A 15,543-nucleotide genomic window follows, 5' to 3' on the forward strand; every position below is an offset into this window, starting at 1 on the left:
ATGAGTATTTGGAGCTGTGTAGGCTGGATCTTGTGGCTCATTAGTCCGGCTAGGCCCTCCGCGAAGGTTGTCAGTACCTTGTCTAAGTCTGAAACATGTATCAATCCTTCTGGTGCCTTGGTGTCTGTTTTTTTTTGTCTTTTTCGTAGTTGTTGTCGTTGTCTTCTGCTTAGGGGGCTGAGGTGTGGCCATAGGGAGGCCAGGAAACTGGGCTGCACTTTGGGTGTTGACCGGCTGAGGAGGTTGGCTTTGTTGTTTTTGCCTTTGGGTTCCCCACACGAAGGTACTTGGTGGGGGTGGTGTGCAAGCAGTGGGGGCCGGTCTTGCTGCTGGTCGGTTTGTCTGGACCCTCTTTGTCCTCTCGGAACATCCAGGGTTCCAGGCGTGGTGTTTGCCCCGGCAGTTGGCACACTTGGGGGCAAAAAAAGCAGAGGGTTTCAAAGCGGGCTCTGAAACCCTCGGCTTTTATGGGTTGCTGACTGACCCAAACATCGTAGTTGACATAACGTCTCATTGTTAATGTTATTACAGTGTTACTGACTTTAATAATACAAACTATTCACATACACAGAAACAAAACAATGTAATTCTAGCCTGGAAAAATTTAATTATACAATATATATATATATATATATATATATATATATATATATATATATATATATATATATATATATATATATATATATATATATATATATATATATATATATATATATATTATATATATATATATATGCTTTATTAGCTAAATACCATATATATATATATATATATATATATATATATATATATATATATATATATAAGGCTACATATATATATATATATATATATATATATATATATATATATATATATATATATATATATATATATATATATATATATATATACTATATTATATATATATATATATATATATATATATATATATATATATATATATATATTTACGGTCGTATTTTTTCTATTTTTTTATATATAACATGCTCCCATGTTCCATATTATTCCTGTAATGATGTGTTAAATTTACTATTATATATTCTAGTCACCTTACCCTGTGCTGTTAAGGTTTTACTGTCATTATTTGTTCAAGCCCATCTTATTTCTTCATTTTGTATTGTAACCAGCATTCTTTGTTCTCTAACGACCATCTGCATCGTTAAACGACCCACCGGCGGGTCGCGTGGCGGGAGCCGACCTTATATATAGGACCCACCAACTGACTTGAGTCAGTTCAGTCCTCTTGTCATACAGTCCACATCCTTTGAGTGTGCTTGTTACTTAACTTAATTTATTTGTGTTGTTCCTGTCGCCACCAATGTGGTATATCTATGTGAGTACCTATTTATGTCTCTGTTTGTGTCCATCAGTATTTGCTTAGTTGTATTCAAGTAATTCAGTGTTGTTTCACGTTAGTTAATTTCAGTGTTAGTTTTTATATGTTTATGCAGTGTTAACGTAATCCAATGCTTTATTTTTATTCTTTTGATGTTTCGATGTTTAGTATCACTTGTGTCTTAAAAGTTTCGATGGTGAATCAATTTGTTGTGACAGCCTACGAGGCTCTTTATTGTGTTAATATTTTAATTAAATTCTTAAAGGTTTACTTTATTTATTTTTATTCCCTTTTAATTTACTTCACTTTTTTTGTTTGGTTACGCCTAGAACCTGGATATTTAAGTAAATTAAGAGACGGCGTAACATGTAACATATATATGTATATATATGTATGTATATATATATATATGTATGTATATATATACTGTATATATATATATAATATATATATATATATATATATATATATATATATATATATATATATATATATATATATATATATATATATATATGTAACCGGTCGGAATTACTGGACTTTAATTTCTCACTTGACTTGGGGTTTATTAAAGATTATTAGATGGTAATTGCAGTGGAAGCGCCCCTTTGAGAAAAATCCCGAACCAGCACAAGAACACTTAAATTTACTAAACAAAATGAATTGTCCGTGACCCGTGGAAGGATAGCGTCTGTGACTGGGATGAATGAGACACACTGTAAAATTTAGACACTTATATTCCCTCCAACACTACAGACACAATCAAATAATGGTACACCAATATGCGCACCTCCTAACCTGAACTTAAAACACTACTCTGGGGAATAAAAGTTATACATGATATTGAAATTATTAGAAACTCAGGACAACAATAAATTTAAAGTATTAAGAAATGTTGCTTGCACACATGAAACAGGCCTTAAGGGCTTTCAACAAAATAATATCAACCACTGAGAAAATGGTATAAAAAAAATAGAAATTAATAACTCTACAATGAATAGGCCTTAAGGGCACTCAACAAAATTATATCACCCCAACAGATGCACACTTCCTAACCTAACTTAACCACTACTCTGGGGAACAAAGGTTATACCTGAGATCGGAATTATAAAGAAAAATTAAATGCATTAAAGGAATTAAATCACAGTATCACTCTGGTTTCACTTAGTGACACAAACATTCAAAAAACAATACTATCAAATTCATTTAAGAACTATTACTACACACGTCAAGATAATATCAGTAACTGAAAAAATGGTACTAACTACACACAAAAATATTGCCACTATTATTGAGATGTTAGTGGGTCCACCAATACCCGTGAACCATGCTCCACCCAACTCAACATACACCAGTAATAAGGGAGATAAAATGTTTCTCTAGGTATCCCCTAAACTCCTGGTCTCAGTGTGTGACCATTAATTTACTCAGATAGCCTCAGTGTACTCTCAGTGCGTCCATGGGTGGGAAGAGAGAACGCCCACAGGTGACTATGGCCAGTAGGTAATACTTCTAGCTGACCAAGGACACGTGGTGTTGTGCACCCACGTGGTAAGAACTGATCACCCAATGCTGATGCTGGTCCCGTGTCGTTTTAGTTGTCGGGAGCACTCGTTCACTCAAGAGATCCTTTGCTACCCGGCTAACCAGTGACAAGCCTGCACTGATCGTTCCAAGGGTGATAATCGCTAATCATCAATCATCAACGGCAGTCTCAAACGGCAGTCAATCTCTAGCAGTCATCACTCTCACAGTCAAGTGGGTTCTGACAGAAACCCTGAAATTAACTCACTGTTAGCTCTTAATAACTTTATCACTGCCCTATCTAACCCCTATCTGAGATCGAATGAGACTTACTTGTTATACTGCAATAGCGCAACACAGGTGACTAGACCACTTGACTATTTCTGTGGACGGACGCTCAGGGACGTCCTGTTGGTCCTATAGCTTTCGCGTGACTGAGGACCAGCCAGCCTCGCGTCTCCCCAAGGCGATAGCTTAGGCCTACGTGACATATTTTCCGCCTAACTAATAACTTTCTTGGGACACCCTTGACATTATTCAGACTGATAAACGATCTATAATAATTTCAAATTTAATAATAGTCCCTTAACTTCATGAATCGCATCATTATTAATTCGGCAAACTACATTCAATATCGTATAGGCCCAGTTCCAAAAGCTCTCACTACGTGCAGGAGCGCTCTCTTCCCTCAGACGACCTTGAAAACTCAGTATCACCAATGGCGCTGCGTTTGAAATCACACTGAAGTTTCTGAATATTATATATATATATATATATATATATATATATATATATATATATATATATATATATATATATATATATATATATATATATATATATCAAGAATACATACTCATTCACAGTAAATCTGGCAAGGGCATACAGCTCATTTAGTAATTGGTTGTTGAGGGTAATCCTATTCTACTTTGCATGCAACGGCTGCTATTGCCAAACACGCCCCCAGGCACATCAATATGCACTTACTTGCTATTGTGAGGACCAGCTGAACTGTGCCCATGCACCCCCACAAATGACAAACAACCGCACCCAACTGTACGAAATGGCGGACATAAATAACAATGAGTGGCCACAAGAAATAGATCTAGATGTGGAAAATGATGGACAACCACTACTCGCTGGCCCCACTACGGAAGAGTAATATGATCTCGAAAGTGTACCAACTGTCAGCGATAGACACGACTCACCCCAACCAGGAACTAGCCGAAACCCAGAAACCAGCACCCATTGGAGGAGTGCTCTGATGGAAGGTCTAGAAAACTACATTGAAGAGTTCATCTCCAAAGAAGGTGTAGACAAGCCTGCAGCTACAAGGAAGGACAATGACCCTGTCAGGAAGACCCAACAGAGCAAACCTGCAGCAGGTGAACAGCCTCATCGGGGGGAGGATCAACCGGTGAGGAAAAAAGGAAGCCATGGAAGAAACCAAGGCGATACGACCACACCCACTCTCCGCAAAATTGAGGTTATACCACCACAGTCTGCAGAAATAAAGAGTAAGGAACCATGGAAGGTGCCGGACAGGGTTATGTCAGACTTACACTCCCGAGACATACGGCTTCCTACTTTCAAAGGGGAAAAGCCATCGCGAGTATTGGAGCTTTATGCATTCCTCCAATGACGTTGTAGACAAAACCCAGATGTCTAACCCTGAGAAGATGCACTAAATCCGATTGGGGTAACGTCACTAGTGTAGTACCCCAAGACGCTGAACTTGGACCATTACTATTTATTATATACATAAGCGACATAGATATAGACGTAGACAGCAACATAAGCAAATTTATTGATGCCACTAAAATGGGGCGTTTAATAAAATCTGACGAGGACTCCGCAAAACTACAGGAAGAGCTAAGCAAATTTTTCGCAAGGTCGAAAAAATGGCAGAATAAGTTTAATGTGGAGAAATGTGAAGTACTTAGTCTAGGACTCTAGGAGATGTAAATAGAGAAACCAGATATCAGATGAAAAACGTTGTTATAGAGAAATCTGACTGTGAGAAAGATTTAGGAGTAATGATAAGTAGGAATCTTAACCAAGTCAACAAAGTGTCTTTGCTCGAAACAAGGCAAACAAAGTACTTGGGTTCATACAATGGACTGTTAGTTATAAGACTAGCGAGGTTATCCTAAAACTATATCATCCTCTGCAGAGATGCCAAGCATTCCTCAACATGTCGACTGGAGCGCGATTCACTAGTACGTGATGAACGTCGCTGTTTCGCCTTCTTAGATCGCGCTCACCGGATGACCGAGTGCATCCAGAAGACAAGATGCGGCATAAATGGCTACTATAGTTTCCACTTGAAGCTCCTGCACTTCTCGTGAAAGTATATGCGCAATGACAAGCCAAACCAGGAAGAACCATCAAGAAAGAAACTCTTAGCTCGTTTTCAAGGGATGAAAAGAGCTTCTACCATAGATGCACACCAGTCAGAAGTGTCGCCCGACCACAAGCGGCAGAAGATAGGTGACTGTCAACTCAAAGCCATTATGTCGGCACCGAAATCAACGACCAGTGGAGCTAAGCCATGAAAAACGAAATCCAGCTCGAGAGTCAAGGAGAAAAAGGCTGAAAACAGTCAGGTTGCACTGGTAACCACGAACCGAGAAAACCCGTATAAATGACCAGAGATACTTACAGTCGATAAATAACTAGTGCGAGGGGCCCTAAGATTACGACATATGACTAGCAGATCCAGGCAGAGTTGCACTCCCCATATTAAAGGTCAAGGTCGGGGAGATAAGGCGAGACACGCATACAACAGTGATCACCGGAGCACTCTAGGACTCAGGCAGCAACAAGTCTTACTGCACTGAGAGCCTAGCCAACCGACTACGAATAACAGGGAAGTCTGTTTCAATCTCCAGAGGCAATATCCTGAAAGAGACGAAGAGCGTGAAGGCCAAAGAGATGGATCTGAAGGTGACTAGCGTCGGAGCTGTTGCCAAGTGGAGGCACCTCCAAGGAACCACACCGCTCCATGCCCCGGAAAGGGTGGATCTCCTGATAGAGCTAGATGTACGACAAGCCCTAACACCGTTAGAAGTAAAGACCGGGGGGAACGGAGAGCCGTTGGCGGTGTGCACTCTAATAGGATGGCCCATAAATGGACCGATTGGACCGGCAATAAGCGACCACTTAGCAATCAACCACCTCATCTCAGAAAAGCCACTGAGACTGGAGACACGTTTACAGAAACAGGTCAGACACCTCTGGGAATTTGACTCAGCCTACTGCAATGAAAACCCCATCTCTGTTGAAGACAGAAGTGTCCTGGTGCTGTGGTCAACTTCAGTGATTAGGGTGGACGGGCACTATCAACTTCCCATACCGTTTTGTCATGAAGAGCCGGGACTCCCGAATAGCAGGAAACTAGCTGAGCAACGGTTAGCGAGCTTGAAGAAACGTCTCCTGAAATATCCAGACCTCCGTCAAAGATATCGAGAAGAGATGCAAAACCTGATCAACAAGGGACATGCTGATAGAGTCCCAATCCGAAAGCTTACCATTGTACCGGGGAAAACCTGGTATCTCACACATCACCCGGTATTGAACCAAAATAAGCCCGAGAAGTTGAGAATAGTTTTTGAATGTGAAGTAACGTATGAGTCAGTGTCCCTGAACAGCCAAGTGATGCAAGAGCCAGACCTCAACAACAAATTGATGGGAGTCCTCATTAGGTTCAGACAAGAAAGGATGGCACTCATGGCTGATATCGAGGCTACAGTATGTTCCACCAGGTACGAGTACTGCTTGAGCATCGAGACGCCCTGTGCTTCCTCTGGTGGACAGACGACCAACTATCGGGAGACCCGGTCACTTACCTGATGAAGGTACATCTCTTCGGGGAAGCGTGGAGCCCATCATGTGCTGGATATGCACTACGACGAACATTCCAAGACCACGGGCAAAGGCTCCATGAAGAAATTGAGAAAGCATGTCGCAACTTCTATGTCGATGATCTGCTTCTTTCACTAGCATCACCAGGGAAGGAGGCGGCAGTCACTCACCAACTGAGGCAGCTGATGAAGAAAGGCAGGTTCACACTCACAAAATGGATCTGCAACCACAAAGGAGTCCTCAGAGCAGTCCAACAAACGGAAAGTGCCACGGAAGTAAAAGGAGTACTTTTTAAGGAAGACAGGCCCCCAGCTGAGCGAGCATTGGGAATCATGTGGGATCTAGAGAATGATGAGCTTGCAGTCCGAATCCAGAGCCAGACGAAGCTGCAGAAGAACCGAGGTCAACTGAGTATGGCCAGCTCCATATACGATCCATTAGAAATCATCGCCCCGAGCACCATACGAGCCAAAATCATATTCCAGGACTAGTACAGGCGAGACATCGGGTGGGATGAGCAAATGACCAAACACAACAGAGCCGCTTGGCGGCAGTGGCTAAATGAACTTCCCCACTTGTCTCAAGTACGTATCCCGCGATGTTACCAGCCTGAATGCGCAAATCCAATAACGACGGTACAACTGCACCACTTTTGCGACGCCTCCCAGCAAGCATATGGTGCTATATCATACCTCAGGATCACAAGTGGAGATGGAGCCCACTCTACCTCTTTTGTGTGTGGCAGAGCCAAGCTAGCTCCTCTGAAACAGCAAACCAAACCTCGGCTCGAGCTATGTGCAGCAGTGCTGGCGGCCAAAGCAGGCATGCAACTGAGAGAAGAACTAGAGTTGCAGATTGACAGATCAGTGTTCTTGACAGGCTGCATGGTGACCCTTCAATACATTCGAAACACTGAACGGAGCTTCCATACCTTATGGCAAACCGAATTGCAACGATACATGAGAATTCTTACGCAGAACAATGGCGACATGTGAGCTCCACCCAAAACCCAGCTGATGATGCCAGCCGTGAACTGCATATGGGGCAGAAATGAACAGGGACTGCAGACGGAATCATGGATACCCCTTTCTCCTGTTGGGAGAAAACAATAGGCCGAAAAACCCAAAGCCGATTCTTTACCTTGCAGATGGAGACCCGGAGGTAAAAAGAGATGCAACAGTACTGGCATCGAGCACTGACCAGGGGGAGAGTACCCTAAAAAGGCTATGGGCAAGGTACTCCTCGTGGCATCAGCTACTGAAAGGCGTGGCATGGCTCAGGAGGTTCATACAGTGGCGCTTCAGCGATCCAAGGGAAGAACGTTGTATGTATATTATGTATGCTGTATTATATATTATGTGTGTATATTATGTATGTGCTCCATTTATATATATTATTTATTCAGCCTAGCTAGCAGCGTGTGGCAATGTAATTACCATGTCCCACAAGCTTAATTAATGTGCCTGGCGACATATGGAAGTTGTTAGTGTGTCACTTGCCATACGTCGCCTATAGAGCAGTTGACGAGCAGACAGGTTGAGGAGCGCTACTCCCCTTGTGTACATATCTCTTATCCAGTAAATAGAACCTACAAAATCTATCCAGGTGTTTGTGTTCGCTCCTGTTGATAGAACTTATTACCCAGAACACGAACATGGCGCAGTGAACCGGTTTTACTGGATAATTACGAGTGAAAGTGCAAACTTTGTGGGAAAGCTGGCTTATGGACCCCTTGCCCTGTGTCAACCAACCGGCACCCGACACCCCTCCTCGAAGAATTTAGCAACTTTGAGAAGTGTCAGTGACAGTGATTTTTTGTGCAGTGTTTAGTGCATTGTGTGTTTTGTGCCATACATGTGTGACCTTGTTCTAAAGGATTCCCAAGGTACACGGCATGTTCTGGGCATTTGTAAGGAGTAACGTTTTTCACATCCTCCCCTCGTCATGCCTCGGGTGTAACTGACGCTCCTATTGTCTCCACACCCCCTCACAGCTCGAGGCCCCTCATGGCGAGACGCTATCGCCCGCCCCGCACACACAATCACTGACATCGGCGGCTCCCTTATATATATTTTATATATATAATCTACTTATCTGTGTATTTAATTAATTTATTGTGAGATCTTGTTGATACGACGGGCTGACCGGTCAACACTGATTTAGACACAGTACACATATGAAGTAGTTATGTCTCGTGCCTTACATAGCCGTGGAGCCAGCGCCCGGATGAGTCAGTCGGATGATAACTCCGTAGAGATGGATGACCAGGCTGACCATTACTCTCCAGCTCCAACTACATCTCGCAGCCTTTCACCTCAATATTCAGCGTTGTCTCCAGAGATAATTGCTTTAATGAAGTTTATGAGAGATGAAAGGCGCGAGGATGAAGCTAACAGACGTGTGGCGGACGAACGCAGAAAACAAGCAGAGGCAGAGAGAGACCACCAACGGAGATTGGAAGACAGTGCACGGTTTGAAGCCTTGATATCTCGCCTCACTGTTAACCAAGCCCCTGGCTCTAACACTGCCTCGGTACTGACTGGTTCAGATACCTCATCAATGCTCTCTTCACGCCCCCCAGCCCCACCTAAAGCAGCAGCTCAAACACCGCCCATCTTGAAGCCTGATGTGAATTTCCAGACTTTTCGTGAATGGCGGCGACGGTGGACTGATTATTCTACAATGGTGGATCTCCAGAGTTTGTCACAGCCTAAACAACTCATCCAGCTGCGTATATGCCTCTCCTTGGAAATTCAGCGTGTCTTAGAACATACGTGGCAGGTACCTCCGACCTCTTCGTTGTTTGTAGAGGAGGTACTGGACATTCTACAATGGCACATCAAAGGACAGCAGAATGAAGCTCTGCGCAGGAGGGAATTGTTTAGCTGCAGACAGATGGAGGGCGAGACTTTTGACGCCTTTTATGTACGACTCAAGAGAGCCTCGGAAGAGGTAGATGTATGCCTAGGCCACCACCAGCAGTGCGAGGAGACCCAGTTGAAGCAGGTGATCCTGATGGGTGTTAAGGACGAGGAGCTTGTCCAACGCCTCACCTCCCTCGACTCTTCCTCTTCTCTTAAGGATGTTTTGACGATATGTCGCTCCTATGAGGCTGCCATGTGTGCCACCTCTGCCATCCGAGCTCCCCCTACAGCTGTACGCGCTGTGTCCCGGTACAAGAAGGACAAGAAGTCTGCTCCTACGCCTTCGCCCTCCACGTCCACGCCCGGTTCATTTTGTAACAACTGTGGTAAGCAGCACGGAACACAGGTGTGTCCAGCTGCAGAGTCTACCTGCAACAGTTGTGACCCTAAGGGCCACTGGTCACTCACAGTACGGTGCCCAGCCAAGTACGTCCAGTGCAATGTGTGCGGTCGTCTGGGCCACCATGACAAGTGTTGTCCGACCAACAAACCCAAGGGACAGCGTCGGCGGAAGCTTCAGCGCCCTTCCACCAGTGAGGGCCGCCCACAGTCTTCCAATCAGAAGCGTGACGACCCTGGACAACGCTCGAGCCATATTAGGAATGTGTGCTCCCCCCCGCGTCCCAGGACCAAAGTCCCCCAGTACATCAGTGTCATTGTGACCTACCGCAGTGTGTCATCCCGTCTTCAGATGTTGCCCGACACCGGCGCTGATGCTACAGTCATCGGTCCCCAGCATTTGCAATGCTTGGGGCTCTCTCCAAGTGATCTAGGACCGCCCCCCAAGGATCTCCGCTTTACGGCAGATGGTTCACAGATGGCCCCAGCCCTAGGTTCACTCCAAGCACAAGTCACCTTTGGCAACAGGTCGTGTCAAGCCTGGATTGATGTGCATAACGGTGTCCCGACTCCTTTGCTGTCCTACAGACATTGCCAAGAGTTGGCCATCATCTCCCAGGACTTCCCAACACCGATTCTCGAGGTAAAATACGCCAACAGGGTGCACGAAGGGAGCAGCAACTACCCTGCTGCCGCCCTACCCCTACCTCTGGCCAGTGACACCTCTCCTTCGGTAGTTGTCCCTGCTGCTTCAAGTCTCCACGCCTTGGCTCGCCTCCACGACAGTCACTGTGGAGCCGAGGCCACCAAACGGCGTGCAAGACAGACTGTGTTCCGGCCTGGCATCGACCCCGACATCTCCAATACTGTCCAGGTGTGTAAGCCCTGCCACGTACTACAACCCAGCTAGCAGCAGGAACCCTTCATGAGTGACGACAACCCCACCCGCCCCTTTGAGTCTGTGTCGGCCGACTTTTTCTCTGTGTCAGGAAAGTCCTTCCTTGTTATCGTCGACCGTCTCTCTGGTTGGCCGGTTGTCATCAAGTGCGGTAATGACACCACGTCTGCCGCCACCATCAGCAAGTTCCGCCACTACTTCCGTGACGTGGGCGTTCCTGTACGCCTGCGAACCGACGGAGGGCCTCATTTCACAAGCCGGGACTTTGCTGTGTTCCTTGACCGATGGGGAGTCCGGCATGTGTTGTCATCGCCCCATTACCCGCAGTCCAACGGCCACGCTGAGGCTGCTGTCAAATCCCTGAAGCACCTCATCGTTAAGGTGGCCCCTTCTGGGAATATCGACTGCGAGGCCTTCGACCGGGGTCTTCTTGAACTCCGCAACACACCTAACTACATCGGACGCTCCCCTGCCCAGGTTTTGCATGGACGCCCCCTTCGTTCTTGTGTCCCTGCTCACCCTCAATCCTTCTCCAAGGAGTGGCAGGCCAAGACAGAGGATTGTGATCTCCGAGCCGCCGAACGTGTTCAAGACGTCGTCGCCCGCTACAACGACCACGCCCGTTCTCTCCCCAGGTTGAGTGTCGGCACCCAAGTCCGTGTTCAGGACCCGACCTCCCTACGTTGGGACAAAGTGGGCGTAGTCATGGGTCTCGGTAGGTCACAGGACTACCAGGTGCGGTTACCCAGTGGTCGTGTGTGGTGGAGGAACCGCCGTTCTCTCCACCCCGTAACAATGCCTTCTGCTGACCCCGCCACCAGTGTTGAGTCCCATACCCTTCCCAGTGATCGAGTCCCTCGACGCTCAGAATGGATCCAAAAGAAAAGGTCCGCTCAAGACTTTGCTATGAGCGTATAGGGGGGAGGGAGGTGTATGTATATTATGTATTCTGTATTATATATTATGTATGTATATTTTGTATGTGCTCCATTTATATATATTATTTATTCAGCCTAGCTAGCAGCGTGTGGCAATGTAATTACCATGTCCCACATGCTTAATTAATGTGCCTGGCGACATATGGAAGCTGTTAGTGTGTCACTTGCCATACGTCGCCTATAGAGCAGTTGACGAGCAGACAGGTTGAGGAGCGCTACTCCCCTTGTGTACATATCTCTTATCCAGTAAATAGAACCTACAAAATCTATCCAGATGTTTGTGTTCGCTCCTGTTGATAGAACTTATTACCCAGAACACAAGCAAACGTCACCAAGAATATCGATTGAAGGTCAGCGATTTGGATGATGCAAAATTAGCTGTTTTGCGAGTGATACAAAGGGAGGGTTTTCCCCACGAGATGGAAGCGCTGGAAGGATGACACTCTGTCAGGACTGGTGACATAAGCAGGCTGGAACCTTACGTGGGTGCAGACGGCCTGATCAGAATAGGCGGCCGACTGAAGCGTGTTGATCGCCATCCAGACCAAAAGAACCACATAACTGTTACCCAGGGATGAAAAAACCGCAGAACTTATCGTACAAGTACATTTGACCAGGGCTGGCCACTCAAGATGCAAGCACACTCTAGCCATGCTACGCGAGACATATTGGATACCTAAGTGCCATAAGTTGATAGACCGAGTACTACGTACGTGTGTAATTTGTCGAAGAAGCAATTGGAAACCTACCCACCAACTCCAAGCTGACCTGCCAAAAGACCAGGTACATCCAGGAGACCGGCCATTCACCTGCACCGGAGTCGACTGTTTCGGTCCCTTCATGGTTAAATAAAGCCGGGCCCGGGCGAAAAGATAGGGATGCTTGTTTACATGTCTGCCCACCCGAGCTATAAACCTGGAAGTCCTCACCTCACTGGACACTGACTCATTCATCAACGCCATGACGAGGTTCAAATCCCGCAGAGGACTTCCCAACCACATCAGATCCGACAATGGGACCAACATGATTGGAGCGAACAGAGAACATCAAGAGGTGGTGAGTAAGTGAAACAGCAGTGACAATGTTAGGAACACACTCTTGCAAAGGCAAATAGAATGGGAGTTCAACCTGCCTCTCACATGGACGGAGCGTGGGAGCGTCAGATCCGCACGGTGAAGAACGTTCTCCAGGGGGTGATGGGCACACAGGTACTAGACGACGAGCGACTCAACACCCTGTTCTGTGCCGTGGAAGAGATCATCAACGGGAGGCCCATCACCGCAGTATCCGACGACCCGAGAGACCTAAAAGCACTCACGCCGCTTCACGCAGGAACTCTGCCCACTGGAAGCGATCAGTCCATAGCAGAAGCGTACCGACGAAGATGGATGCATGCTCAATTCAATGCAGACCAATTCTGGAAGAGGTGGTGAAGGAATATCTCCCGACACTACGGCGGTGACAGAAGCACTTCCAGGCGAACCGCAACTTCTGCGTTGGGGACATCGTCATCATATCTGGACATCCTCTCCCAAGGAGCCAATGGATGCTAGGAAGGGTATTGGAGGCGGTACCGGGTGATGAATGCCTGGTGCGGCGTGCCAAAGTGAAGTCAAAGGACTCTGCCTATTGGAGGGAGTCGGAGGGTGAGACTCCTGGCAGACAATGGGTTTCAAGCAAGCTCGACAGGGGAGTGTTACCGCCACAGTAGGATAAACTAAGAGAGAGAGAGAGAGAGAGAGAGAGAGAGAGAGAGAGAGAGTTTACAACGAACTTTGCTGAGGTGTTAAATGTGAAACAGATGGCCCTTGCCTCGGAGCTGACTAAATCGCTCCCTGTGGGGTTCAGAAGATAGTCTCTAGCCGCCCAGTGAGATAACAAGTCAGAGAGTTAATAAGTCCTCCATTAGACCCGAAATACGTAAGTTTTATATGGTTTAACACCCCACTCTACTCAAATATATTATATGTAGTTGTTATAGTGAAGGAACTCTGCAGGTTTTGACCGAATAAAGAACAATGGAGACCTACGTGCAAGGGTCTCTTTATCCTTCAATCCCTCATCAGGCGGTTACAGTGGTCATGCAGTAATGTAAATTATTTGTGGTCATACAGTAATATTAGGTAGTTGTGGTCATGCAGTAATGTAAATTATTGGTGGTCATACAGTAATATTAGGTAGTTGTGGTCATGCAGTAATGTAAATTATTGGTGGTCATACAGTAATATTAGGTAGTTGTGGTCATGCAGTAATGTAAGTTATTGGTGGTCATACAGTAATATTAGGTAGTTGTGGTCATGCAGTAATGTAAGTTATTGGTGGTCATACAGTAATATTAGGTAGTTGTGGTCATGCAGTAATGTAAGTTATTGGTGGTCATACAGTAATATTAGGTAGTTGTGGTCATGCAGTAATGTAAGTTATTGGTGGTCATACAGTAATATTAGGTAGTTGTGGTCATGCAGTAATGTAAGTTATTGGTGGTCATACAGTAATATTAGGTAGTTGTGGTCATGCAGTAATGTAAGTTATTGGTGGTCATACAGTAATATTAGGTAGTTGTGGTCATGCAGTAATGTAAGTTATTGGTGGTCATACAGTAATATTAGGTAGTTATGGTCATGCAGTAATGTATATTATTGGTGGTCATACAGTAATATTAGGTAGTTGTGGTCATGCTGTAATGTAAGTTATTGGTGGTCATACAGTAATATTAGGTAGTTGTGGTCATGCTGTAATATGAGGTATTGGTGGGCATTCATGTAATATAAGGTATTGGTGGTCATGCAGTATTATAAGGGTGTTGGTCTTGCAGTTTTATGAGGTACTGGTGGTCATGCAGTAATATAAATTAGGGTATATTAGGCAATAATTTCCTAGAGTGGTGTCAGGTAATGATATATATTGTAGCCGGGTATGCAGATATACTCCTACACGATGGCGTATTTCATGCAGTAATGTTCCCATTCAGTAAAACTTGCACACTAATTATGGCCATGCAGTAATTCACGGAAATTCATAATGTATAGACAATATTTTGCATTCTACCAATGAATAAATCGACATTCCATCAGATAACTTCGACAGACTTTCCGATATTACACCGACAGATCACCAAAATACTTGTACATAGCCAACCGTAGGTATGAATATGTGTCTCTTGCGGTATTCGAACCCATGCAGCTCTCAAACAGTCTTCTGGCAGTACGGCATTCCGTTTTCGATAATGTTACCGTGTATATATTACAATATTATCAGTGCTATTAAATATTTGTCCTATTGACTGAAATATATTTATAAAATGTCTGTACAGAGACACTTTGTCTAACTGTTATGAAGTGTGTCTCGGGTATTGTTTCAATGATATTCCTTTTTATGAAACTTTATTGTTTCGAGTTTTGAACACTTCAAAATATACGGAAAAGTGCTGGGAGAAAAGTGCAAAATGGGGTAGTAAGTCGTCATTCAGTATATACTGTGGAGAGTATAAAACAATAAATCACATTTTAGGTAGATACAGCGACATCTGTGGTGTTGTGGTTATCATATACAAATAATTGTACTTATAATGAGATAAAAATATACAGGTAGCACACCGTCCACCACCTGTGTTGCGGTTCATAAAAAAAAATGTTTGTGTCATGTATAACGAATGATGATTGATGAATAATTTATTTGGCTACCAGCCGAGCTTCAGCAAATTAGGAAATTATG

At 44.7% G+C, this 15,543-nt stretch overlaps 1 protein-coding gene across 1 annotated transcript; it reads left to right on the forward strand.

Moving 5' to 3' along the window:
* Nucleotides 1-6,717: 6,717 nt before the first annotated feature.
* On the forward strand, nt 6,718-7,221 carry LOC121877279. The gene has a single exon (XM_042382957.1). It carries the CDS (start codon nt 6,718-6,720, stop codon nt 7,219-7,221), a length of 504 nt encoding a protein of 167 aa, XP_042238891.1.
* Nucleotides 7,222-15,543: the final 8,322 nt, after the last annotated feature.

Source organism: Homarus americanus, unplaced genomic scaffold, assembly GCF_018991925.1.
Source record: "Homarus americanus isolate GMGI-L3 unplaced genomic scaffold, GMGI_Hamer_2.0 scaffold367, whole genome shotgun sequence".
NCBI lineage: Eukaryota > Metazoa > Arthropoda > Malacostraca > Decapoda > Nephropidae > Homarus > Homarus americanus.